The 26,534-nt window shown below is 40.7% G+C and overlaps 1 protein-coding gene across 3 annotated transcripts in view; it reads right to left on the minus strand.

Annotated features, from left to right (window-relative positions):
* Positions 1-26,534, minus strand: part of PLPPR1 (phospholipid phosphatase related 1) — a 136,735-nt gene that overhangs the window by 29,931 nt on the left and 80,270 nt on the right. For 2 of the 3 annotated variants that reach the window (XM_087741863.1, XM_087741864.1), the window contains one exon: positions 5,514-5,702. The exons of the other annotated variant lie outside the window; for it this stretch is intronic. In XM_087741863.1, coding sequence (XP_087597989.1) covers positions 5,514-5,702 — 189 coding nt within the window. The remainder of the gene's footprint in view (positions 1-5,513; positions 5,703-26,534) is intronic. 3 annotated transcript variants of the gene reach the window in all.

Below are 26,534 nucleotides of genomic sequence, written 5' to 3' on the forward strand. Positions count from 1 at the left end.
CAGCCACAGGGGAATCAGCCAACACAGGCAGAAATTCCCTGTCTTCCCTTCTAGAAATAAATCACTGTAATAACATGGCTGTACTAAGCCAAAGCCAAGGAAGCAAGGTGGCAGAGAGAATAGGAAAACCATCTAAAAGAATTATGTTTCTGAAGCTTGGGAGGTAAGTGCAAATTGTAGAGAGAAGTTTGAACAGTTTCCTTGAGCTTCAGGTAAATTTGATCAACACTGTAATTCATCTTCTAATTAATAATCAGACCAGTTCAATTTGACGGATTCCAACATTATCTGAAAACAAATACTCCTTTGCACAAATTAATAGTACTGGCTGGTTAACAATTACATGTAGGCTGCCACTTCCTCCCTGGAAATGGAAGGAAAAAACTGAAGACTGCACGAAAACAGTAGTGGCACTTTCTATTCTATTTTAAGGAAACAAAGAATGGTGCCCTTGAAGCTTTCTGCTGCTGTTCAGTATTCATTTCAGTGAGCTGGCTCTGTTCCTAAGCCTCTCTGCTTCTCTCAGGCGGGCAGACAAATCACAATGGATGGAGCAGTGCAGGCAGCAGCTCTGAACTCTGGAAGGATTGTTTAGTACCAGCTGGGGAATTGGCTGATTTGCAGTAACCTCGTAATGGGGAAAGCTAGTCTTGAGGGACACTAATGAATGTGATGGAGTCATCCCAGAATATTTTTAAGGAAATGGTTTGAAAATTTTATGTTTGTGCAAAGCAACTTCTTCCACTTTAAACATTGTTTTCATAAAGTTGTCATACTGGCAAAAATTAAAAGAATTATTTTCTCTTACCCTCCCACCCCCCAGTATTTTGGAATTGACAGTGCATTGAAATATTATGCTTTCTCCCAGACTCTGCATAACATGCTGCTGTGGGACAGGTCACTTTTAAATTCACCAGACCTGAGATCATGGAACTCAAGCTCTGGTGCTTAAACTTTCAAGCTGCTTTTAATTTTTACATTCCCTATCACTGGAAAACCAGCTGAGTAACATACCTACACTATATTTACCTCCAGAAAAAGGTCTGCATTCTAAGACCTCCAACTCTGAAAAAAAACCCCAACCAATTATTTTCTGGCTAATTTCACCCTTCTTCAAGTACCTATAACCACCAAAATGAGGGGCTGTCTGTCTAAAGGCCTGTAATGCAGAGGTCAGCTAACCAAATGTGCAGAAATGTTGCTGTAGGTCACCTGAAGCTCAAGAAAAAAGCAGTTTTTGGAAAGTTGGAAACTTTTGATCCTTTGAAATGCGGTGGAGGCAACGACCGAAGTTCTGTGCTATTCTCACAAGGCCAAAGACAAATATCCTCCTTCTCACTCCCCTTTCCTGGCCCCCAGAGACTGGCTGGTAGGCACAGTACCCAAGTGCTTGCCATGACTGTCAAGGATGGTACACTCCTGTCTGCCAAAATTAAAATTATTTAACCATATCTTCTACTTTACTGTGAGACAGGCTGAAAGCATTCCTATACCCATCTCAGCATGACAACAGGAATGCTGGAAATTTAGCGATAATTCAATAACCAACCACCAACAATGTCTGTACAACTGAAATCAGCCTGCAAGTAGTGGAAAGTCTCTGAGAAAAGAAAAAAAGACATTAGAAACAATTGGCATGACATGAAGATGAAACCATACATATCTTTTGAAGCTCTTTGTGGCACCAGAACCTACAGGTAACTACAAGTTCAATCCAGAACAGACAGGATTCCAGGAATCTCCCTTTTCTACCAGTGCTGACAGCAAAATGTACTACTTGAGCCTGAAGATGTATGTTTCAGGGGATAAATCACTAAATCTGAAATAAAATGGCCAGTTGTTTCTTTACAAAGAAAAACAAATTTTTGCTTATGTAGGTGCAATTTATTACTGAATTCATCATATCCTATTACTTTGCTGCAAAGATGCTAATACCACCACATTCAGAAAATTAAAAATTAATAAGGCAGATGAAAGCCTTTGACCTATCCTCAATGGAACATTTGGAAGAAAAATGCATTTCACAGAACGGAGTCAGGCATACTTGATTTTCATTTATTTAACAGTGTCATCATGAGATTCAGGCATCTTCCCTTGCAAGAAACTCTCATTATCAGACACTAAGAGGCTACCAGTGGGAGCATTAAAAGGCTTTTGTAATTCTGATTTATGATGATTAACTACCCAGTGCAGCAGAAAAAAATGGTTAAACGGGGTCAGCGGCATCACATGTTTCAAGAACAACAAATAAAACTGCAGAAAAACAGGCCAGTCTCATTTATTTTGCCACTAAAAGTCCAGGGAAATGCACATACAGTGGTACCAACCCACAACAGCACTTCTGAGAAGTGTTGTAAGGGAAGAAATAAAATACATGCATTTGTTTTCCCCATGGCCACTGTCATAGCCAAATGACTGACACACAAAGATATTCCATTAAATTTACAAGGATGCTCCCTTTCGGCTTGCAAGCATTATAGCACCTCACAGCTATACTGAAACCAGGGCTTTGGGTCCTCTCCAGACCTGTGCACACAGGACTGCACTTAAACACTGTGTCTCAGATGAGAGAGCTTGTACCGACTCCTAGACTGTTTTGCATAGCTCCAGAACACTGTTAACTAGTACCATGAGTGATCCCTTGTTGCTGCTGGGTTCCACCCCTTCTAACAGTAATCACTTCTCTCATGCCATGAGGTATCTGGACAGTGGCAATACACAGAGAGTTCAGATTTGCTACTGTAAATCCTTAGCCAAACCAACCAATTTGTTGGTTGTGTGAAGCAAAAAGTGTCTTGAAGAGGAGAAACAAGTAATTGTAAGGAGGGACTGGTGTTAGCTTTGACTTAAGTAATTTCTTCACAGTGGAGCTGTAGGATGTCAGTGATTATTCCTGAGAGCAAAGCGTAGAGAGTGAAGCTACAACTTTTAACCCACAGCGAATGCATGCAAAACTCCCTTCCACAAAGCACAGCTATGTGGGCTCTTTTGTTGGGGGCGGGGGGATTGTTGTTTGGTGGGTTTTTTTTGAGATAGAGAGTACAATCATCACAGTATAAATACAAATGGCTGTACTTGCTCCTTGCACTGAAACCCCTGGGATATTCAACTGGATGAAACATCTCTTCTCAGACTGTGAGTCTGCACAACAGGCAGCACCCATTCGGGTACCAGATGATAGTTGAGGATACTCACACTCTGAGGGGTCTGACCAGCAGTGCAATGCAAGGACAGAGTTTAGGGAGACTCTGAGCTCACTTTCTGTCTCATTTACTAGCTTTCTATTCATGATCGTTGCCAAAACTCAGTCTGCAGAGTCAGCTACTAGCTGAAGCAGAAGTCTGAAAGTAGCCTGCAAGGAGAGAAAAGTCTCTCAGAAAAAGATAGGAATGAGAAATAAAGTGAAATTACTCACATAAAAACATTGTGCTGAGCAGTTGTCAGAAGGACAGAAAAAGATCCCTCTGACACACGCCCTAGTTGAAGGTTAGCCCAATACTAATGCATTAAATAATTAAATAATGTATTAATAATATAATAATACAAATAATGCAAATGATGCATTAAATAATGTATTAATAAATACTACATTAAAAATTGAAAGAAAAATGTTTTCCCAGTAAAGTTTGATCTATTGTCTCCTTGAAGTTGTACATAGAGATTACAATGAAGCATGGTGCGAAGAGCCCTGTGCTGTCCCTGATGTCTTCTCTAGATGAAGCAGTATAGCCAGTGTAATGGCATAGCATAACCCAAGAAACAGAGCTTACTAGCTTATATCCAGCACTGGATCTAATCACCTAGGGTGATTACTGTACTTCTGGACCCAGGCTAGCACTTCTGCACAGCTTGCATTGCATGAGATAATCACACCAGCTCCACACAGCACTAAGCTGAAGGTTTCTGCACCCAAAAACTTTATTTGACGTTCACTACAGTCTTTCATTCCTTGTGTTTAACATGGGCTATGGAAACTACAAAAACAGCATTGTTCATCTCCTGAAGAAGACTCCAATTCAGCCTTTCATAAATAAGAGTAACTAGGAAAAACTTCTTGGGCCACTGAAAAGAAAGAAAATGCTGATCCAGTGGAGCAAAACCTGAAAGGTTTGCAGCAAACTTTGCCAGAGCAAGGATTTAAACAGAAGATCCAAATAAAGACCAACATTCTTACTACCACTTGCCCACCCAATGCCATATTGCTGAATCAAGGGACAAACATCCCACCAACTTCATTGTTATGGCATCAAGGCATGGTAGTGACACTCAATCTCCTCTTACAAACACTGCCCGTGGAAGTTACTTCCCTCAACAATGTCACTACATTTATGTGGGGGAAGCTGGAGAAATGTATGTATTTCTTCATTTGCAAATCATCTATCACTTCAGCACAAAGTAAAATGAAAGTCTTAACATTCAACTGAGTTTCAATACAGAAAATAATACTGTTACTGCCGAGGATTTTCATAAACTCATGATGTAATCCAATTCAACACCCGTACTCATTTTCAGAAAGTGTCCTGTACCAAAAACTATAACCTCTTCTGCAGATCTCTTTCACATTTCTTATCATGTTCTGTGTTATACTGTTTCATGCATTAAAATTACTGCAGACCAAAACTTAAAATGGACTATGGTGCAGCATTCACCTTTCACAAGTAAATACATCATGCGCAACTTTAATCAACTTTCGAAAGGGATGCAAAGAAAAGTTAATATAAGAAAGAAATAAAGAGAAAGAAAACAACAAAGTACATAAAGACATAGTCTGATAGGAATTTATCAATGTAATTACAAATGCAGCAAAGCTGGCTATTTGTGAAATTTCCAACTTTCTGCATAGAAAATGGAGACGGGCCAAAGTTTTGCTAATCAGTGACTGCAATAATCTGTTTGGAATTGTATGTACACAGCTAATTGAATATTTTCATCTGCTCAGAACAGCTACATTGCAGCTTACTGATTGGATAGTAAAGAAAATCAGGTAAAAAAAAAACGTTAAGTGGATGTGACTGCCAAAAATAAAGAGATTGTAAATCAAAAGGAAATAGCATTCATACTTTTCTTTGTATTGAGCATCTTTCTGCTCATCTAAGCCTTTTAAAGCCCTTCAACAGTCCTTTTAATATAACAGCAAATAATCCTGGATATACTGCATGTCTGACCCAGGTTTCACTTCAGCTTTATCCTGTTTTCTTATTTCCAGTAATACATCACCTTTGCATTAGAGCCTCTCTGGAGCCCTGGCAATTCACAAGTAATCACTGAAGTGAGCAAGCTATTGTGAAAGGCTTAAAAAGCTTTACCCCTCAATCTTGCATTGTGATTACCTCAGAATAATTACTTCTGGAGATAACTGATGAAGATCATATTAGTCTAAGGCAAAACAGAGACTCGGATAAGTGTAAATCAGTTACAGCTGAAAACAGAGGAGAGGGGACAAAGATATTACAGGACTATTGCTATTATTTATGGAACAGTTGTGGAGAATTCAAATAATTTCTTATACTTACAATAGCTGTCGGAGTTGAAGCCAGCACACAGTAGAGCACAAGAGGTGAAATGAAGCTCTCATCCTCTGTTCCAGGGTATGGTTTCATTAAATTGCCATCCTGACAGAAGAAACCTTGGATATGCACCTGAAAAGTATCGGTGCACTCGAAGTAGTAGGCGAGCAGAACAGTCCCAGCCATGATGACAAGCTGAAAATACAGCATGGCCACACAGAGATGTTAGTTGCTTTTTTAAGAGATGCAGCTATGCCTTCGAGCTACTCTAGTCCTGCAGACCATCCTCCTTTTATTGTCACCCTGACAGCCCTTGCAATACTGGTGTGCGAATGTGTGTGTTTCTGCGCGTCCGTTTTGCAACATCTGTTACATAAACCTTTTGGCAAACGACACTAATGAACATCTCAGATGATAGGAGTGTGTCCGTAACATGGCTTGTAGAGGGATGGGAGCTTTGACAGCTACTTTATCAAAGGGCATGTGAGTGTCAACACCAGCAACAATCAATGAAAGCTAGCAGGACGAGGGGCAGCACTGCAGGAGCCAACAGTGACAAGCTAAAACCCGTGCACAGCAGCAGGGAGCTGGAAACAATGATTACAAAGGATAAAGGAAGCTAAGGCCAAAATGCTTCCCCGCTGCAGCTGCAAGCCCATGCAGGGCAATGTGCACCTTGTGCTAATCCAGAAGAGCCTTCTGTGTCCCAGAAGACAGCTCATCGAGAGGGAAATCTGCCTCCTGCCACTCACCTTTCCTTGGAGCTGCAGCTTACAAGTAAAGCTTTAGAAATCTACTCAGAAATCTTGACTCCCCGAACAACTGGTTGCACTGCCTGGCTTCCCCACTCCATCACAACTGCTCTTCAGAAAGACTCTGGCTTGAGTCTGGATCTTCATTTTTACGCATATAAACTGCAAGGAGTCTTCCTTGTCTCTTTTTTGGTAGTTTATTGGTGGCTAAATGGGCTGGCTGGAAAACCTCAGCTACCAACTTTTTTTGTTTATAACCACAGTTACTGTGCATGAGCTATTGTCAGTGTCTGTGTCAGCTTCCCACACTGCTTCAACACATCTCAAAACAACCTTACAAAGGCTGTCACTAATCTCACGTCATGAAATTAAGTGGATGTACTAATTCATCTTTCTTATTCCCTCTTTGCCAGACTGCAAAGGAAATCTCATGTCACAATCCTCATCACTTACAAAAATAGCAATATTGATGTGTAAATTTGGACAATTACAGGATTTGATTCAGAATCCTCTTTATAGAGACTAGTGCCTCCTGCCACTATTACAAGAGTTGTCACATATACAAGTTACCTTGCCACACCATAGAAAATAATAATAAAGAAAACATGAAATAACAAACTCCAAAGCGGCTTGTTTTCAGTATTTTGCCTCCAAGATTCCTGCATCAAAACTATGTTGCTGTGAGAATACTTTAAGACTAGACCTTTGAAAAATAATTTTGCAACTCCGTCTCAAAGATACACTTACAAGATATCCATGTGTTCCTCTGGCCTAACCTTGCACATATGCTCTGACACATGAGACAGCCATTAAAGTCATCATATATTTGAGTGGGTGTTGGACTAAAATCAGAAAAAAAAAATTAAAACAGAGAAATCACTGATGAAAGTAGAAGATCACAGAATCACTGAGTGATTGAGCTTGGAAGGGACCTCTGGAGGTCACCTGGTCCAGGCCCCCTGCTCAAGCAGGGACACCTTGAGGCCATTGCCCAGGACCACGTCCAGGCGAATTTTGAATATCTCCCAGGATGGAGACTCCACGGCCTCCTTGAGCAATGTGTAAGATAGACTTGAGCAGGGCAAAGTTGAGACAATCTGCACAGTCCCCCATTTTTCACCTTCAAAATTAGCAATATAATTTTCTAGCCAGATTTTAAAGACCACAGATTAATTCCACCCCTGGAAAATGCAGCCTGGCTTGTTTAATGTTTTTAGCTCAACCAATTAGCTCTATGGATTCAAACATCAACTTCTGCTGATTACAGAATTATGGTACCAAGTGAAATTTATATAGACAAAGCACATAGCCCCTTTTTAGAAGCTCAAGCAAGCAGGAATCTACATAATTATTTCCCCAAAAGATGCATATTCTCTCTTTCTCCCACTCTGATTTACAGCATGAATGTAATACATCAACATAAAATGTTAATCAGGCATTTGTTTTCTGAAGATTTTGGCTTCATTCTGATGATTCAGTAACATTAAGATCCAGAACCTTGAGATCTACCACCCCACAATAAATTGCAGATAACCTAACCATGTACGGTCAGTACCAGGCAGTTGCTCTGCCGCTTCTTCCCACTCACACTTCTCCTATGTCCTGCAGTGTCCACTGGAGACAGCTGGAACTGGCTGGAAACTCAAAGGATTTAGTCTGTGTATTTTCTCCTACGCAATATCTACCTCTAAAGGTGTGTGAACAAATGTATTCTCTCATGTAATTTTATCTGGATCGTATAATACTAGCTTTAGACGGAACTGCTAGAGTATTGAATTACGTAAATGTGTAGCTGAAAAAGTACTTACTATTTTCAACTTTCATTGTTTATCCTGACATTTTCAAGCCACTATACCTGCTGTAAGGGATTTTTTTTAACAGGCATAAAGCAAGATGCTGTTATTTGTGTATTCCCCAGAGACCTTTACAGCATCCTGGATGAGTCAGTGGGATTCCCTATAAAAAAACATAGTCCTATAATTAAGGACTTGGAAGACCTGAATTTAACTCCTTAATCAGCTATAGATTTCCTGATTAACCCTGGGCAACTCAGTTTTATAAATTAACATCAGAGGAAGGCAATGACACTATGACTACTCTACCTGACATGGCCAGATAAACACGTTAGAGATTACAGGATGGCTGGATATAGAGGTATTTAAGCTCAGTTCCAGCACCTCGTACGCCCAGGGCTGTCAGAAGCAATCTCACCCACCCTTCCTATCCCAAACACACCCCCAGACATGCTTTAGGTTGCCAGCCTCAGCCAGCATATACATGGGAGAGAACAGGAGATGGTACAATATAGACAGCTGTTTTTTCCCATTACTGGGAAAGAGAGAAAGCAGGTACTGAACTTATATCCTTCTTTGGGTGTCATATGGAAAAAAATGCTTTTCAAAAAATGTGGTTTTTTGATACGGTAGGAAAATTTCACTAATCCCAAATGTGCTCTCTATGCAGTGGTTGCACAACCAACTTTGACCTTCCCAGTGCCAAATGCTGCCTCAGTGCTGCATGAAAACCCCTCCTGCATATAAAATACAGCTCCAGTCAGACTTATGTCAATATTGACCTGCAACAACACAGATACCTCAATAATAAACCCAATCCTGGCCACACTTCAGTTTCTGTGTTTTCCTCTTTCGAGAAAGAAAAAACGTTATCTGCAAAAAGACCATCTGAATCGTGAAAACATCAGATCCTATAGGTGATGCCCACCATCTCAGGGAAACAGCAACAGCAGACATCAGAAATTAGACCTCCAGCTCAACAGACCCTACCACAGTCCCATGATGAGAAGGGATGATGTGAGGTACAGAAAGGACAGTCCAGCTATTACCATGAGCGTGAGCAAAATTTCTGCTCCTTATACAGTCAGTGAAGACCTGACCACATCTGTGTGGCATGTTCTTGTGCCTCATGTTGAGTATTCACTGGTCTAAGCAGCTTCTCAGCAAAAGGCGAACAAAACCATGAGTGAGGTTTTTGGTTTGTTTGTGAAGGGGAAATTCAAATTGTTAGTGCTCAGCAGTGGTAATTTGTGACCAAGGAATGATCTGGCACAGAGGGCAAGACGGCCCAGCTGCAAGAAGGGGTCAAACTGGCTGGAAACAGGGATGCCAGAGACAGAAGGACTCCCTCCAAGGGAGTGAAGCTCCCCTTGGTGATGAGAACCAGCCACAACATTGTCTTGTGGTCACCCTGGAAGGGGAGTGCCCAGGGGCCACCTCTGAACAGCGGAGCTGGGCCAGTGGATGGACACATGGCTGGGCTGAGGTGCCCCATGCAACCACTCTCGGGATGGGTGCTGGTGCAAGTGTACATAAGGAATCAGCTCCTGATGCATCTTTGCAGACTCCCTGTAGAACCGCTTATGGCACTAGGACTTTACTCAATGCGTTGTTCATTAAATCTTTTCTTCATATTTAGGCACAAATGTGAGTTCATTAGCCTTAAGGGGTACCATAAAAATTCCCCAACATTTGTTTTAATTTACCGGTCACAGATGCCTTAATCAACTTCAGTCCCCTAACCTTTTTCAATTTCTAAAGCTAGGACCTAAAATGACAAATGCACAAATACCTGATTTTTGTAGCCATAGTCAGTTTGTAGCAAGTAACAACTTGGCCTTTTCGCCCTATTGTCAGGTTTAGAGTCACTGAAGGAAGCAATGCAGAGGACCAGGTAGGCTGACTTAAGAAAAAGATACAAAACATTCAGTTACATAATTCAGAAAACACAATGCCATTTAATACTGACATTTTGCAGGGTTTATTTTTTAATCTTTATCAATTCATTTCCTTGAGTTTATTTGGGAAAAATTAAAAATGCTCAATAATTCAGTTTAGAAAAGCAGCCAATGAATAGAAGTGTCTAAGGTGCTTAATAGCCTCCATTACCACAGTATTTAACCATGTCATAATCCTTAATATTTATCATCACTACTCCATTGTAAGATAAGAAAATGCTCTTATCGCCATTTTACAGAGAGGGGACAAAAGCAGAGGAGATAAAATGACTGCCCTTAGGTCACAGTAGAACCTGTGGCACAGCCAAGATTTACCTTTCTTCTGGACCAGATTTTTCTGGATTAGTCAATCATCTGCACATGAAAAAGCTCAATGATATATGCTTATGTTCTGCAGACGCTCATTCATGATAGTGTTAAGGAAACACATATGTGTCTGATTCAGCCCCATTTAAAAACTCCTGCTTGATTTTAGATCAAGCTTTACAAGCTGCACTCAAACAATTGGTGTGTGTTTTTCCTCAAAGCCAGCTATTTAAATGGATTAATTCTGTAGCACTTAACACCTGTCCCTTGCCACACCATTAAATTCTGCGCTGCTCTACAAGCCCACACTATTTCTGTCCTTGCAGACCTTCCTGTCACTGCACACCCTTACACCTCTTTAAGCTGTGGGAGTTCTCTATAATAAAAAAAATCACTTTCTGAAATGTCCAAGAAATATGAAGCAAGTGTTTCAATCTTCTCTGGGCAATTGTTAATTATTTGGTGCATGTGCTAATCAGGTATTAGTGTAAGATCGTGTCCTGGGTATAAAGAGAATCTTCAAAGTAAGCAGTACAATTCAGTCACACTAATCCTAGGGCTACTGGGATACATCCAGAAATCCTCCCCTTTGCCTTAATACTCTGACAGCATAACTCAGAGACCACTGCACATTCAAAACAAAATTATTACAATACCAGATAGTGGGACTGAAGTCCCAGACTGCATACACTCTCTTCATTCACTGCAAAGCACTTCCCCGTTCCCTTAACAATGATCAGAAGATTTTTTTTTTTTTCTTTTTAACTGTTACCCACAGAGAAGAGGCCACTGTTTTGCAAACAAGAAAGCAAGAGGCCAACTCCATTTGGGAACGGGACATAAAGCTGTAAAAGACAAGAGATGAACATAGACAATAGACACAGTTGGAGGCAGAGCTTTTTCTTCAGCCTTTACTGAAGACTCTCCAGAGTTCTTAATAGAGGAGCAAGAAATTGCGGGAGAAAATGAAGAGGCTGTAAAAATTTCTCATGTATTCTCTAGCCATACAGTCTCTATGTCCTGTAAGACAGGCATATGGGCACCGCAAAAATCTCCTTTTGCTGTGTGTTTTGTCACTCATATAAATCATAAAGCAAATCCATCTGAATGAATTTGAAAACCACCAAGTACTGCTGGTATTTATACATAAATAGGTAAATTGTTTCAGCTTATCAGCCTTCCCGCACACTACTGATAATATATTTTACAGTGCCTTTAATGTGCATGACTGATAATTGGAAAATTGTTCTTGCACACAAATGACAACATAAAAGACTACACTTTTATTCCCTCTGAAAGAAACCAAACCAGTATATTGCATGAGATGTTCCTAGCAGATAGTCAATGAGATACCTATTGATACTCTTGCTCAGTTTATTTGTTACCAGCAAGCTTCAGTGAGGGGTTTCAGTTCATGAACTGAAACTTTCATAATTTCATGAGTAGAGCACCACAAACATGCATGAGTGGTTTCAACTCTTGACACATGCTGTGGCTCACAGTTCCACCCATTTTAATCAGATTTCCACGTCCTCTTCTGAATAAACTCCAGTGACCAACTGTTATGCAAAGCCTGAAAAATTTTAGTGTGCTTTTTTGAGCTAGGTGATGAGAACATGACTCTTGGAATAGACGCACTGGAGCATCCAACAGTCATAGCGTACATGTGTTATGAAAACAGGTTAGCTACATATAGGACTCCTAAGTTACTGCTGGAAGGAATTGCTAAGAGTGTGTCTTTGCTCTCTACTGGGTAATATCAGAAATATTTAACTGTGCATCCCTGACTGCTTTGCCCAGGGATGGGTCCGGGTCTTTCTCTGTGAAGGAAGCCAGGCTGTTTTTCCTTGGAGATGGGAACTCTAGTCTTGCCGCTGCAGCAGAGGGATGTTAGAAGCACAGCAAATTGAAAGAAATCACATGGATTGTTAAATTTCATGACCCACTTTTATGTTTCTAAAAGCAGATCAAGCCTCTATCCAAAAATTACTGAGGTTGTTTCCTGAAGTATCCTGATTAGGGTTAGGCCTCAGAAACTCATGCTGCTTCAGGAGTCAAGAATTTTTTTGTAAGTGTTGTCTGCATTTATTTGTGGCCAGCTTAGTAAGTGATATCCACTTACTAAATCATCCTTCACCTGATACAGATTTCTTACCTCTAGTGTTTGTACCTGGCATAAATAGAGAAAGAAAATATCTCATAATTTATATTTGGTTTTCTTAAACAATCAAACTTCCTTCAAATACTGAAAGAAGAAATATAGACTCCTGGAAAAACTGGATTTGTATTATTACATGATAATTTTACTTAAAACAATTACTTTGACAAGCTTTTTCACAGTATGTGTCCAGGAATTTTTTCAGGACTCCTGAAATTGCCTGTGCCAAAACCCTGACTATAACTTCTTAAGAAGGGTCTACATTTTCACATTGTACAGTGGTCAAGTGGTAAGGAAAACGTTAAATACCCCCTCAGGCAAGCCTGTCCTTACAAATAACAAAGAAGATGGAGACAACAATTAATTAGAAATCCATCTGATCCAGATGTGCTAGCAGCTAAAAGGCCTATTTTTGCACTGAGGTGTGAGGATAGTAGATACATATCTCCCATTAACATTAATGGGCGTTAGCAGCGTGAATTCTTCAGGGATCAGCAAAAGACTTGGTCTCTACATCAGTTTCTTAAGCATCTGTTCTGTACCATTTTATCACAAACGACATGCATTACAAGGTTGAACCTTCACACTTCTGTAGCATATCCAGGCCTGTAGAAAGAGGAAGAGCGTATCAGACAGTAAAGGCTCTTACAGTCTCTGTCTGCAGTGAACTAATGTTTTTAATGGATGGTAAGGATCTGGCTAACGGCATAATCTTTTAGGTTGACAGGGGACTGGATGCAGCAAATAATCTACTTTTTATGAAAATACCTAAAAAAAAGACAAAGCAGCTAGAGGAATGTGTAATGAACAAACATTTTGCTTGGAGACAGTGAGAAAAACAATCTATATTGGACTTCCACTTAATGGTAAAATAATTCCAAGTGAATTGTTTCATTATGCCAAATAACCACATATTTTACACTGTCAGAATAAATGTGAAAGCCAGTGATCTTTCCAAGCTGCCCCTCTTCAAAAGTGTTTTCTCTCCCTTACCTGATGCAACTGACTCTGCAGTATGATTCTGAAATCAGTTTTCCTAAGCAACTGTGGCACACAAAAGTCACGGTCTGTTCTGAGAGCAGCCAATTACAGGACATGGCTTTGTTACAGGAGTTTTTAAGTCCAGTCAGCATGCTGGCACAAGCTGGAAAGCAGCTTGGAGGGAGAGAGGGGTTATTAGCACACAGAGGCTTTGAAGCTGGGGCTGTGTAGAAATCAGAGCGGTCTCTGCAGAGCTTCTTACAAGTCCCCTTTGAGAACTAATAGTATTATTTTACCATTTTAGTAATTAAGTTGGCACTAGGTATAGTTTATAAGGCTGAAGAAGGCACTCTCAAACAAAAGAGAACTTTACATCTTCCTAAGGCACTTGTGTCAGGAAAAGTAGTTTTGTGTGAGTAGCATGGCCTCTAAAAATACTGATGCCTGGTTAAAAACTGTTTCAGCTTCTTTTTTATGTAACGGTCCTTGAAGAATTTCTATGTGCTACACTACAGAAACTTAATGTTTCCATATAAAGAAGCTAGATTTCTCCAGCTCTAGCTGTGTAGTTAAAGCAGTACAGTTCTCCTAATGGCAACAGAGACATAAAGGTGTAAAAATGCTGTAACTGGTACAACTTTTTAATATGTAGGAAATGAAATAGATAACAGTATGAGGCACTTTGATTATCAGGTGTAATCGAATCCACTCTACACACTGCTCCAGCTCTCTCAGTCTAAAGCAATGGTTTTCAACCTTTTAATTTGTAAACCCTTACATTTTACCAGTGATTCTTATGTAATAAATTTAAGCCTACGTTCTTTGACAGGCAACTGTGACCCATGGATCAATCACAAGCTTCAAGGGAGGAGGGACGCCTACCCACACACTGTGCTGTGTATTATAACAGTGTAATAGTTTTTATGTAGCCAAGGTCTGAGTATGAAAATGAACCAAGTCCAAAGCATCAGAGACAAATCTTTCCATTTGCTCAGGCAACCAGGTAGGATAGGAACAACCGGAGATACTGGGTCCAGTTTGTTGGAAGCAGTGCTTGCTAGAAGACTGATGCAGAGCTGGTGGATTTCTGAGCTCCAGTTGCATGGGTCCATTACAAGCTATAATCCTCTGGTACTCCTATTAATTAAAAAGACATTTTTCTCCTGGCATCTGTCTTTTCAAAGTTAATAATTCTCCATATCAACACAGAAATCTAAGCTGCATGCCCTCTGATATTATTCTGGGTTTCCACTAGAGATGGATTTGCTTGTAATGGCTTTTATTTCTGTCTCCTCCATTGATTCTTTTGGGACCTGTAAGAAGATGAGAGGAAGACCATCTTCATATCCATGGTACTCCTGGGCAGGTGCCTGGCAAGGGCAACCCCTACAGGTATTGCAACAGCAGATGGAAACATGGGCCATTCCAGGAGGAGTGAAAAGAACTTGGAAAACATCCCACACCCTTCCAAGGGAACAATAACAACATGCCGTTAACAAACTCGATAACTCCTTGCCTACCTTCCTTCTCAGACTGCTGACAAGGATGCTAGAGCATGTTCTAACCCCTGGGATGATTCCACTGATATCAGCACTGAAAGTTGTCTAAGCCTGAGAGGAGCCACGTTGCCTTATCAGATGAATGCATCACATGATACTGCCCTGTCAAAAAAAACTCAGAGAGTCGACAAATCTTCCTAGATCCACTGAAATCTGACACTGTCTTTATCAACTAAGAAGGATAACTGACATCAATAGCAGTTTGCCCTCCTTTCTCTATCGTACATACCCTACTTGTTCAGCACACTTCTCCTTTGTGGTGGAGAAAATTCAAGTGATGGACATATCTTGTTTCAAATCCTGAGCTGCTGGCTGTCTACTACAGCAGAAATGTGTGTGCAAGAATTTGCCATCTCATGCTGTGGTTTTCCAAAAACCACATACCTGCTTTTGACCAAATAGTGGATGAACAATTCTGTCCTATTGTGGTTTTTTTTTCCTTTTCTCACTCGTAATCTGTAACCATTGCCTTTGTAAGGAAAGGGCCCATTAACTTAAAGACTATTAAAAATGCATTTACAAACAACAAAGGAAAATTCTTTATAGATCTACCATGCTGTTTCCTGAGGACGCTGGTAATGGTGATGCTAACTTGCCTGTTTAAGAGCCACCAAAGGAAAGCATGTATGTCATAAGCCTGATTGACTGCCCTCTTCGTTCATACATCAAGCTAAGGGTAAAGTGGGTACTTCCCAACTGGTCCTGCCTTCCTCTTAATTCTTCATGTTAGTGACTTGAGTACAAGAAGCTGCACACATCTATGTAACTCAAGGTCTGCATTTCCAGCTATTTTGCAGCTGTTTAAAGCACAAGCTGATGCATGGTATGCATCGGATCCTGTAAGAGACGCACAGAAGTTAGGGGTCAGATAGCATTCCTAGTTCTGTTTTCATGGTAAGGCTGTGACACCATTGAACAATGCTCTGCAATCTTCTCTCACTGATAAAAATCAGTGCTTTAATGCTACAAAATTTGCTGGCCTTTTCCCACACACTCTTCTCTATTAACGTTCCAATACTATGACATACATGCAAAAGTGTACCATATGCATGACACTGCTGTACAAAATGCCCACATAGCTACGAGCTGAAACAGTCTTTCTCCCTTCACAATCTCTCTGAGTTCCTGCTGAAAGGGAAAAATGCCCAATTCGCTGTATTCATAAGGCAATATCTGGGCAAGCTGTTGATGACTGGGAGCAGAGCTGGCATGGGAAGGTATCAGTTTCCGTACAGAACGCCTGATCTTTGTCTGGGACCCTGCACACAGGCAGGACAGGAGGGCACTAGGAGTGCCTCTGTCCCAGCCCTGTGCAGCACTCACCCAGGGGTTTGTGCGCCCAATATTCCATCTTGTAACAGCCTGACCCTGCTCTCAGAGGGAGTGACACACAGTGGTGGATGTCCCTACAAGCTTTAGGTGGTCAGCCAATGCTATGGACAATTGCACAAGATTTTATGTACCTTATGTACCTCAGGGAGGCAGGGAGATGAATGGACAATGAGGAAAGATTCAGCACCACAGGTGCTGGAAACTGGAAAAAACACAGTAGTGTCTTTTTAATCACTAACAGCAAAGGAAAAGCATTTCCCTCATGGCTTGAAGAAGAGGAAATGAATTCCCAGCTCTCTTATGGAATCAGGTAATACCTGTGTTGCCATATGCAAGAGAGTTTCTGTGAAAGTCAATAGAAAATAAATGCTGTGAAAAGTCCTATCATTTAGCTCCCCCTAGTATAACACTGAATAGCAATATATCTGTTAAACCCCTTGCAGTTTCTCTATTTTGGCAAGTTATATTTCATTATAATAATCTGCTTTCTTTACAGAATTTTAAAGATTGCTTCTCTCCTTTAAGATTTAGTTCCTACACAGTCATGCTACATCACTTTGTCCCTTTTACTAAACAAACAGTAGAAAGGATTCATATGTGACAATTATAAGGACTTTTTTGTTACTGCTTTTGTGACAGCACAGGCCTTGTTACGGAGCAGACTTAAAAGATATGTGATTTATGAATCCAGATGAATCCAGTTATGATGAGATATACTCTGGATTTTTTTTTTTTAATTTAAGGAAAGTATTGATGCACAGTACTATTAAATACTGAGCTTGATCCAAAGTAGATCTTTGAAGCTTATCAGCAGGGGGCATTAATGCAACATTAAATTCCAAATGCCAAACTACCAAACAACCATGCAGAGCCTGTAGTGTTTTATGTTTTTAATATGTTTGGTTTCTCCCCTGTATTTTTCACAAGATCATCTAATTTTTTAAAGTAGAGCTGGAATTCCAGGCCATTTGCTGACAGTAACAATTTGTTTAATAACCTATTGCAGGCTTCATCCTGATTTTAAAAAGAAGTCTTTGTCCCTTTTTTATGTAGTTTAAAAGAGAAGAGGCTGATTTTATGCCCAGTAAATTTGCAGCCAGCAATTTAAAAGGGGATTATCTCCAGCAGGAAGAATAGGTGGATTCAACACTCATGGAGGATATTTGGTCACAAGTATCAGTTGCTCCCTGACATCAGACCATGCACATTTGAGGAAATGACTGACAACACCCCACTTTCCTACGGTTGCACTCTGACAGTAGCTACTGACCTGGAGAAGAGAGGTACTTCCAGGAAGCAATTTTTAAATAGCACCATTTTCCCCTGAAAGTGCCCATTTCACTCTCCACTGACTCTGAGGGAAAAGTAACCATGCTGATAATTTACATCATTATCTGTTATGAAGAATGACTCTGTGAGGTGTTCATGTCAGTAGGATTTTCTCTTGTGTTAGTTTTCCTACACTAACAAACAATAGAAAGAATACACTTTTTTTCCTAAACCGTGTTGAAGGCAATTCACAAACCTCCTCTGTCAGAAAGTCAATCTAGCAGTGAGCTGGGTCAAAGTTAAAGAGGAAGAGATAATTCATGCATTGGCTCTGCTCCTTGGTCTTTTATTCAGGGTTGATCCTTACTCCTGGCACACCATGATCTGATTCTTACTTTGTTCAGCGTTAGCATAAAAGTTACCGGATCTGATCTTCCCATATTAAAATCTATGTGTCATTGACAATAATCCACAGTACGTCCACATGTGTTGCATAAAGAGTCATTAATTTAAAATTTTGAAAGGAACTACATTCCTTGGGCTAGCACTGTAAATTTTTTTCTCCACAATAAAAAGCTGGAAATTTAGCTAATGTTTTCAAACTAAAGTTGAGATTTTCATATCATCACTTGATTCCAGGAGTGGAATTTCTAAGAAAAATGAAGAGTAGTTTTAAATACACAGTAACATTGAGACTTTAAGCACCATTCCGATGACACCCACATTAAAGCTGTGGATCATTAAGCTGTTTTTCTGCTACAGTAGCAAACTACTCTCTAAAATGATTTAGGTCGTGCTTTCACGTCCAGACCCTCTAGCTTTGGCTCCAGTATCTGAGACATCATGGTATGTCCCACACTTTTTATGCCTCTCATATGCACATCCTGTAATTCACTTAACCTATTTTCCTCAGGTAAATGCAGCCTGCTGCCTTTGTTATGTTAACAAAAAAACAGTTATGCAATAGTAAAACAAAATGTGTTCCTCAAACAGCTGTAGTACTAAAGGCCTTCTGAACTTTCTGTGAAATTGGCAGCTATCTATCTTCTGTCTGTGAGAATTAAGACTCCTCTCTTAGCAAAACCTGACGCTTATACTATAATTTTCCTTTAAGACCTCAGAAACATGGAATAATGTTGTGTCTGAGAGCCTTCCTGATAAATGTCAAGATAAGATTTATACAAGCAAGGGGAGAAGAGAATTAAACTTCCATCTGTCAAGAGGGAGAATGTATCAGATTTTTTAATTTTTATTTTTATTTTACATGAAGAATCTTATTACTATTACCAAGTGTTATTAAAACCTCCAAGCCCCAAATATAGTATATATCTTCCCTTGAGCAGGTCCCATGAGGCTTTTCAGCAGGTGGCATTAATGCTCTGTCCAATTCCAAATGGCACACAGCCAGGAAACTGCTGCTTTCAGCACTTAACACCTTAAAATGATCAACAAACTATGACAGAGAGTAAGTAATTTTCTTAGGAAAAAAAGACTGCTTTAAAATGGCATCTGTTTTGAATGATTTTTTTTTGCAACAGAAGCAGAGCATAGATATATTTTGACTACTCTGATATTAAATTAGAAGAAGCCAAGGGCATGTTTTCTTTTCTTTTCTTTTCTTTTCTTTTCTTTTCTTTTCTTTTCTTTTCTTTTCTTTTCTTTTCTTTTCTTTTCTTTTCTTTTCTTTTCTTTTCTTTTCTTTTCTTTTCTTTTCTTTTCTTTTCTTTTCTTTTCTTTTCTTTTCTTTTCTTTTCTTTTCTCTTTTCTTTTCTTTTCTTTTCTTTTCTTTTCTTTTCTTTTCTTTTCTTTTCTTTTCTTTTCTTTTCTTTTGTCTTTTCTTTTCTTTTCTTTTCTTTTCTTTTCTTTTCTTTTCTTTTCTTTTTTGATTTGCCCATGAAGGAATCTGCAGAATCAGCATTTTCCAATGAAGAGAACATCACTGAACTTTTTACTGTTCAGGCGTGTACTAGCACCAGTAATAGCTATACCGCACCTCCAATGACAAAACATGCACTTTTTTCCAAAGCAGCCCTATACAGGTTTCCCCAAGTTTAAAGACTTGCTTTTGCAACTAATAAAGAGAGAGAGGAAAGGAAGAGATACTGAGGTGGCAGATACATATGACCACTTGGGGCTGAGCAAAAATGAGTTACGCTCCAGGACTGGTTATCCTGCACATCTAGGGCTTGCCCAAAGCAAACAGTACAAAAATCCTGGGATCATCTTCAGGCCTTGTTAAGGGAGCTCTTACCGACTCCATGAAATCCAGCATCTAACACATTAGTAAAAACTTCTATGTTTCAAGCATCATATGATCAGCCACTGCTAGAAACAGGTGCTTTGGAAGAGCTTGTTTGGTTGGAAGACTTGGAACATTTGTCGCTGATTGTTCTAAGTGCAGGCTGAGTTCCTTGCATCTCATGAAACTGCCCACAGGAGGGTTAGAAAATAGAAAACAGTCTGCCGTGATGTCATCAAAGAACTGTTCTCCAAATTGTGCTTCAAAGGATTCAGGGCTTGCTCCTCTAAAAAATGAGATTCTGTTCTAAAATACTATTGTATTTAGAATATTTAAAATAATATTGTATTGATCAACCTCTAGCACTGAGTCAACCCCTTTTCCCTCCTAATCTATGTCCTATCCCAGTGTCTCAATGGAGGGCATGTTTTACGAGGCTTCAGTAGGTCCAGTGTCTCAGCACGCACTACACTAGACTGCTTCCTGGGAAGTGAGTCCAGGCACTGGATATGTATCTGGAGAGCAGATCCTCCCCCAGTTATCTGGCTTATAATGAATTTCTGTCTGTCTCCCCTGAGCTTAGGGCAGATTTGACAATGACTGTAATGCAAAGAGCATTCTGCAGTTCACTAAAGCCTAACAACACTCCTATGACTACAAGGATCAGCTACAGCAGCACAGGGACTCAGGTAATGCACAAGCACCCAAATGATGTATACACTGGGGGACAGACAGGAGAGGACAGACAGTTGTCCTCTCATGAGATCTTCATACCATGTCAGATGTTTTTATGAAAGAGGTGCTTTACTCATGAACAAGACATTGTATTCAAGAAAAGGTTGTCTGGATAAAGTTCTGCAGCTTACTTTTCACTGGAGATCACTCTGGATATACCTAATGGCCTGTTCCAGACTCAGAAATATCTGAATTCATGAAACTGGCTGGAATACTTAAATACTGCAATATAGCAAAATAATAAAAGTCTTGTAAAACTCAGATCGACTCCAAAAAGTTTAATGAGAATTTGGTGTTGAATTTGTCCTTCTAACTTGAAACAAGACATGTTCTTCAGTGAAAGGGCTGTTCTGAGTTTGATTCTTTTTGACAGCAGTTCTTAACCTGGACTATACTGACATGACTCATCTAGTGCACTAGAAATACAGCAAAATCTTGTCATAATTCATTATCTTCCTAATTTCAGTAACCAAAAGACAAAATTGCAGCTTATTTAGTTTTGAAGTACCACAGTCTTTCCACATAAAATATGGATTTGACTGGCAAACACACACATTTTATTTGCATAAGGCTGTGTTCAGAAGTGTCCAATATGAAGACTGCCCTGGAAAGCTGAAATGCTGCCCTTGGCTAAAACAACTTCCAAGTTGCCATACAACCCTGAGAATGGTTCACTGACTGATGGTATTTCACTGTACAAATGGCTCATAAAAGCTGTTAAATCCGTCATGCACTCTAAAAGGCATTTTAATCTAACGACTATTTTCACTTACGTAGACGCTGTCAGCAAAATCTATTCCTCAAATGACAAGAAGCAACAGATCCTGACAAGACACAGGATTCTGGCACAATGTACTAATATATCTTTTCAGTATGCTTTTCATGAGTGCTCTGTGGTATCTTCACGTGGTATGTTTAAGCAAAGCTGTTCACTGAGAGATGCAGAGGTATGTTTTGATTTCTGATGTGTCCTTGTAGGTAGAAAAGCAAGCATCTTTCTGAAGGTTGAAGGGACTGACAGTGGGAGAATCAGATGAAAAGGAGAACCAGGATAAAGCAAAATACAAAAGGAACAAAGATCTCAAGAAAGCAAAAAAGAACCACACCAAAACACAATCCTTACTTTCCCTGTGCTTGTTTTCAGACTGTAAACTGAAATGTTAATGATGGACTGGGTGACACTTCTAGCAACACATCTGAAGAAAGTTTAAGGGAAAACATAGTCAAGAGGGGACTTTTGCCCACCCTGACTTCTAGACAAATGCCAAGGTGCGTTACAGCAAAATAGCCTTCTACATATTAGTACATACTCTCCTCGCAATGAATAGTTCTTTATTCTTGTACCCTGTGCATTTTCTTTTCCTGAAGATCATTCCCGGCCTGTTAACGTGGAAGAAAGGAGCTACCTTCTTGCAGACAGCTGCCACGGGGTCCACAGGCCATTGCCTCACCCTCACATTACTCTTCCAGGAAGACCAAAGAAGCTACAAAAAAGCTCCCCATCAGGCTGACAGATCTAAAACCTGCTGGGAGCATACCTGGCAAAAGGAAGGGGAAGCTGCTTTCCACTCCCCAGCATCGCTGCCTTGCAGGCTCAGGGAAGCACCTCTCCTGGGAGGGAAACCTTACAATAAAGTCATAGAGTAACTGTGCATGGTTAGGAAGAGCAGCCTGTCAGAGAGCCCATCCTCTCACCTTCCTCACACTGAGTATAGTTTCCAGATCTGCTCTCTCCTCAGACATTTTTGCACGTACTTTCATCTCTTTTGTTCTGGTCATCAATCTGCCTGTTAGGAGAGAATCTCAATCAGAAACCAATCCTCTCAGGTTCTTAAAAGTTGTTGCTTTGGGCAATGCAAATTTGAGTAGAAAGGAAGCCTAACTCCAAAGCAAATCAGTACATATACCCACATTTACATTTTAGTGAACATTTCAGGTAGACTGGCAAGTTGGAGAGCTGTGAGGTTTTGAAGAACAGCAATAACTTCTATTTTGTTCTTAGACAGAACAGAACTACTGTTCTACAATATTTTTCAACCAGAAAGTCCGATGGTAAATGTAAAGCCTCAGAGAAGCCAAACACCTAGACACTATATATTCTTGAGCTCCTTTCTGCTACTTTTGAAACAAATGGTCATGTTGCCATTCATTTGGAAAGGTGTTAACAGCTGGCCCTTCTCTGAAAGCTTCATTAATTATGGAAGTGCTCTGGGTAGGTGTTTGGGGTTAGAAATGGGCAAATAATCTCCCAGCAGCAAATGTGTATGCAGAGACAAGAGGCTGCAGTCAGACCCTTTGCTGCTGTTGTCCTTCCACAGCGGGGGTTCTCCCTCCCCCAGACTGGTGGTAACTCCACAAGCCACCTAGGCACTTACCAAAAAGGAGCACATTTTATTGCTCTTTTGCTGTGCTCAAACTACTGGTTTGTTAGGAAGATTTTGATAGGTATTCAGATCTCTACTCTACTTACAGTCAGGGAGTGCTTACCTATGTGTACCTTCATAAATGACGCTCTGATAGTTTCATCAGTTACAACAAATGACAATTCTAAATTCTTCACCCTGCTGCCAAGTTCTTCATTTATTAACTACTTCTTGCAGCAGTCTCTTTAATATTATCCCTCTCTTTCCTATAGTGGCATGGCACTGTGACACATTTTAAGCAACTGTTTAATCCCCCTTCTTTTCCCATAGGCATGAAAACACTTTATCACATTTTTAAATGACTAATGCTTCAGTATTTCTATTCTGCTACCTGCTGAGGAAAAGAAGAAAGGAAAAGGCTGAGTAATTGTGGTTCAGAGACAGCAGCTTTACAGATGACTGCATTTATTTATTCCTAAAATATATTTTTAAATGTTGTGCCAGTGCAATGGAGCTATAACTTGATAAATGTTTAGTTCTAAGATAAAACTACTTTCTTTAGCTATGAAAAATATTGTTGATTGTTCAAGGCCATTAAAAAAAGAAAAGATTTATGAAAAAGAGAAGAGGTGAGTATTCAACTAGCAGCTACTAGTTTTCTCAGACAAATCTGAGACAGTCACAGCTCAGGCTGAAGCAAAAGTCAGGATAAAAGACTCCATATGCAGATATGAGATCCTGACCCTAGCCAAAGGAATGACTGTAGAAAAGTCACTCTGTGTCTCGGTTTCCTTATCTGTAAAACTGAAATACAGCTCCCCTTATAATCCACATGTTACAGTAGTTATCTCAGCATCAAGGAGACCTGGTGAACCAGAGAACAATTATATGGAGCCATGGCTCCAAACACATCAGAACAAGGTGCCAGGCTGTCACCTGTAGTTCACAGAATTGCTGGGGTTGGCAGGCACCTCTGGAGATTGCCCAGTCCAACCCCCTGCTCAAAGCAGGGTCAGCTAGAGTAAGTTGCCCAAGTCCATGTCCAGTTGGGTTTTAAATATCTTCAAGGCCAGAGACTCCACAACTTCTCTGCACCACCTGTCATGGTGTTCAATCACCCTTAAAGGAAGAAAGCTTTTTATTCTGTTAAATGCAATTTCCTGTTTCAGTTTGTGCCCACAGCCTTTCATCCTTTCACTGGGTAGCACAGAGAAGAGTCTGTCTTATACTGGGGAGCCCAGCACAGCTCTCCAGATGTATCTCGCCAGTACTGAGCAGAGGGGAAGGATGATCTCTGCTGACCTGCTGGCAATGCTCCTCCCAATGCAACCTGAGGTTGTTGGCCTTCTTTGCTACAATGGCACATTGCTGTACCATGTTCAACATGTCTACTAGCATCCCCAGGTCCTTTCCCCTTCACAATGAGGAGATCAGTAGTCATGCTGAATACTCCCAATCACTTTCTTGTCCTTCATGTATTTAGAAATGGTTTCCAGGATTAGTTGTTCCATTGCCTTACTGAGGAGAGGCTGACCAGCCCTAAATCATCCTTCTTTCCCTTCTTGAAGATAGGAGTGACATTTGTTTTCTTGCAGTCCTGAAGAACCTCTCTCTGTCACTGTGACCTTTCAAAGATACTCAGGAGTGGCTTGTAGTGACACCAGACAACTCCCATGTGCGTATCCTGTTAGGGTCCATGGACTCGTGTCTGTCCAGTTAATTTAAATGTTCCCTGTTGTGATCCTCCTCCACTTAGGGTGGCTATCTTGATCCAGATTTTCCTACCAGTCTAAATGGCCTGGGATTCCTGCAGGCCAGTCTTACTGAGGCATGGAAAGGACTGAGTACCTCTCAAACTTTTCTGTGCCCTTTGTGACCATGTTCCCTAATCCATTTAGGAATGGGCCCAAATTTTCCCTAATCTTCCTTTTGCTGCTGATATACGTGTAGAAACCTTCTTATTACCCTTCACATTCCTCATCTGATTCAACTCCACATAGGCTTTGGCTTTCCTTACCCCACTCCTGCATGCTCCGACAGTGCCTCTGTATTCCTCCTGGATCACCTGTCCCTGCTACTGCCTCTTCTGTACTTCCTTTTTGTGTCTGAAGTTAGTCAGGAGCTACTTGTTCATCCATGCAGACCTCCTGCTGCCTTTGCTTGATTTTCTGCTCATCAGAATGGACTAATCTTGAGCTTAGAGGCAGTGATCTTTTGATCTTTGAAAATCAACCAGCTCTGCTGGATGCCTCTTCTCTGAAGGGCTGTATCCCATGGGATTCTTCCCAGCAGTTTCTTGAACAGGCCAAAGTCTGCTGTCCTGAAATCTAATCTAGGCCTGTGATCCTGTTTTGGCTTGCTCCCTCTTCTCACAATCCTAAACTCCAGCATCTCATGGACACTGCTGCCAAGGACATCCCCAACCTTTGCATCCCCAGTGTTCACATCCTAGATAAATTCTACCTTGTTTGTAAGTATGAAGTCTAGTAGAGCATCTTACATCAGCAACTTGATCACATGTGTTAGAAAGTTGTCATCAATGCATTCCAGAAACCTCCTGGATTGCTTGGGCTCTGTTGTCTTGTCCCTCTAGCAAATATCAGGGTGGCTGAAGTCCTGCATGAGGACCAGGTCTGTGAAAGTGAGGCTTCTTCCAGTTGTGTGAACACCTCATCTACTGCTTCCTGATCAGACGGTCTACAGCAGACACCCACAACAATGTCACCTATTTTGGTCTATCAGCCAATTCTGACTCACAAGCTCTCTGCTAGCTCATCACCCATCCCAGGGCAGATGTGTGATGTGTCCCAGCTGCTCCCTTATATAAACGGCAACTCTCCCTTCTTGCTGTCCCAGTCTGTCCTTCCTGAAAAAGCCTGTCTATCCATGGCAGCACTCCAGTCCTGTGAGCTATCCTGCCACATCACTGTGACACCAAGGAATTCATAGTCCTGCAAATGCACACAGACCTCTAATTCCTCTCATTTCCTTCCCACAGAGTGTGCATTAGTGTACGGGCACCTCAGAGAGTGTGACCGTGCATTCGTCCCTGGCCTTGAATATTGCCAAAGCTAGAGTGTGCAACCCTGCTCTTGAATGTTGCTCAAACTCAGCAACAGTGAAAGCTGGCCTCAAGCTGAAACACTGAATCCAATAATAAACTGCCACTTGCTGGACAAAGAACACCTGGCAATAAGCTAGACAAAGAAAATCTGTTAATAGTGTGACCTGCACTGCCTGCCAAGAAACCAGCTATAAATATGAGCTTGCTTTGTTAACCCTTTGTGCTGGGAACAGGCTGCTGATGGGTGGACCGGAGGGACTGCCATTACCACCAACAGGCAGGGCCACCACCTGTTGCTTCAAAAACCTACTTCTTTCTGCAGAACTGAGAGGATGGTGATTGGGATCAGAGGTTCAGGAATGAGTTAGTACTTAGTATGTAACAGTTCTTACTTGCTGACTAAAGCTTATAATTAATCCTAAGTGAGTGTGTGTTTGTGTGTTATCTGGTTCTCTCACAGGGGAATCCACGAATCCAAGTCACGAGCTATTAAATGTGGCATGACAGAGAAGCATCCA

Source organism: Nipponia nippon, unplaced genomic scaffold, assembly GCF_047370975.1.
Source record: "Nipponia nippon isolate SJK-2023a ecotype South Korea unplaced genomic scaffold, ASM4737097v1 scaffold_8, whole genome shotgun sequence".
Taxonomy (NCBI): Eukaryota; Metazoa; Chordata; class Aves; order Pelecaniformes; family Threskiornithidae; genus Nipponia; species Nipponia nippon.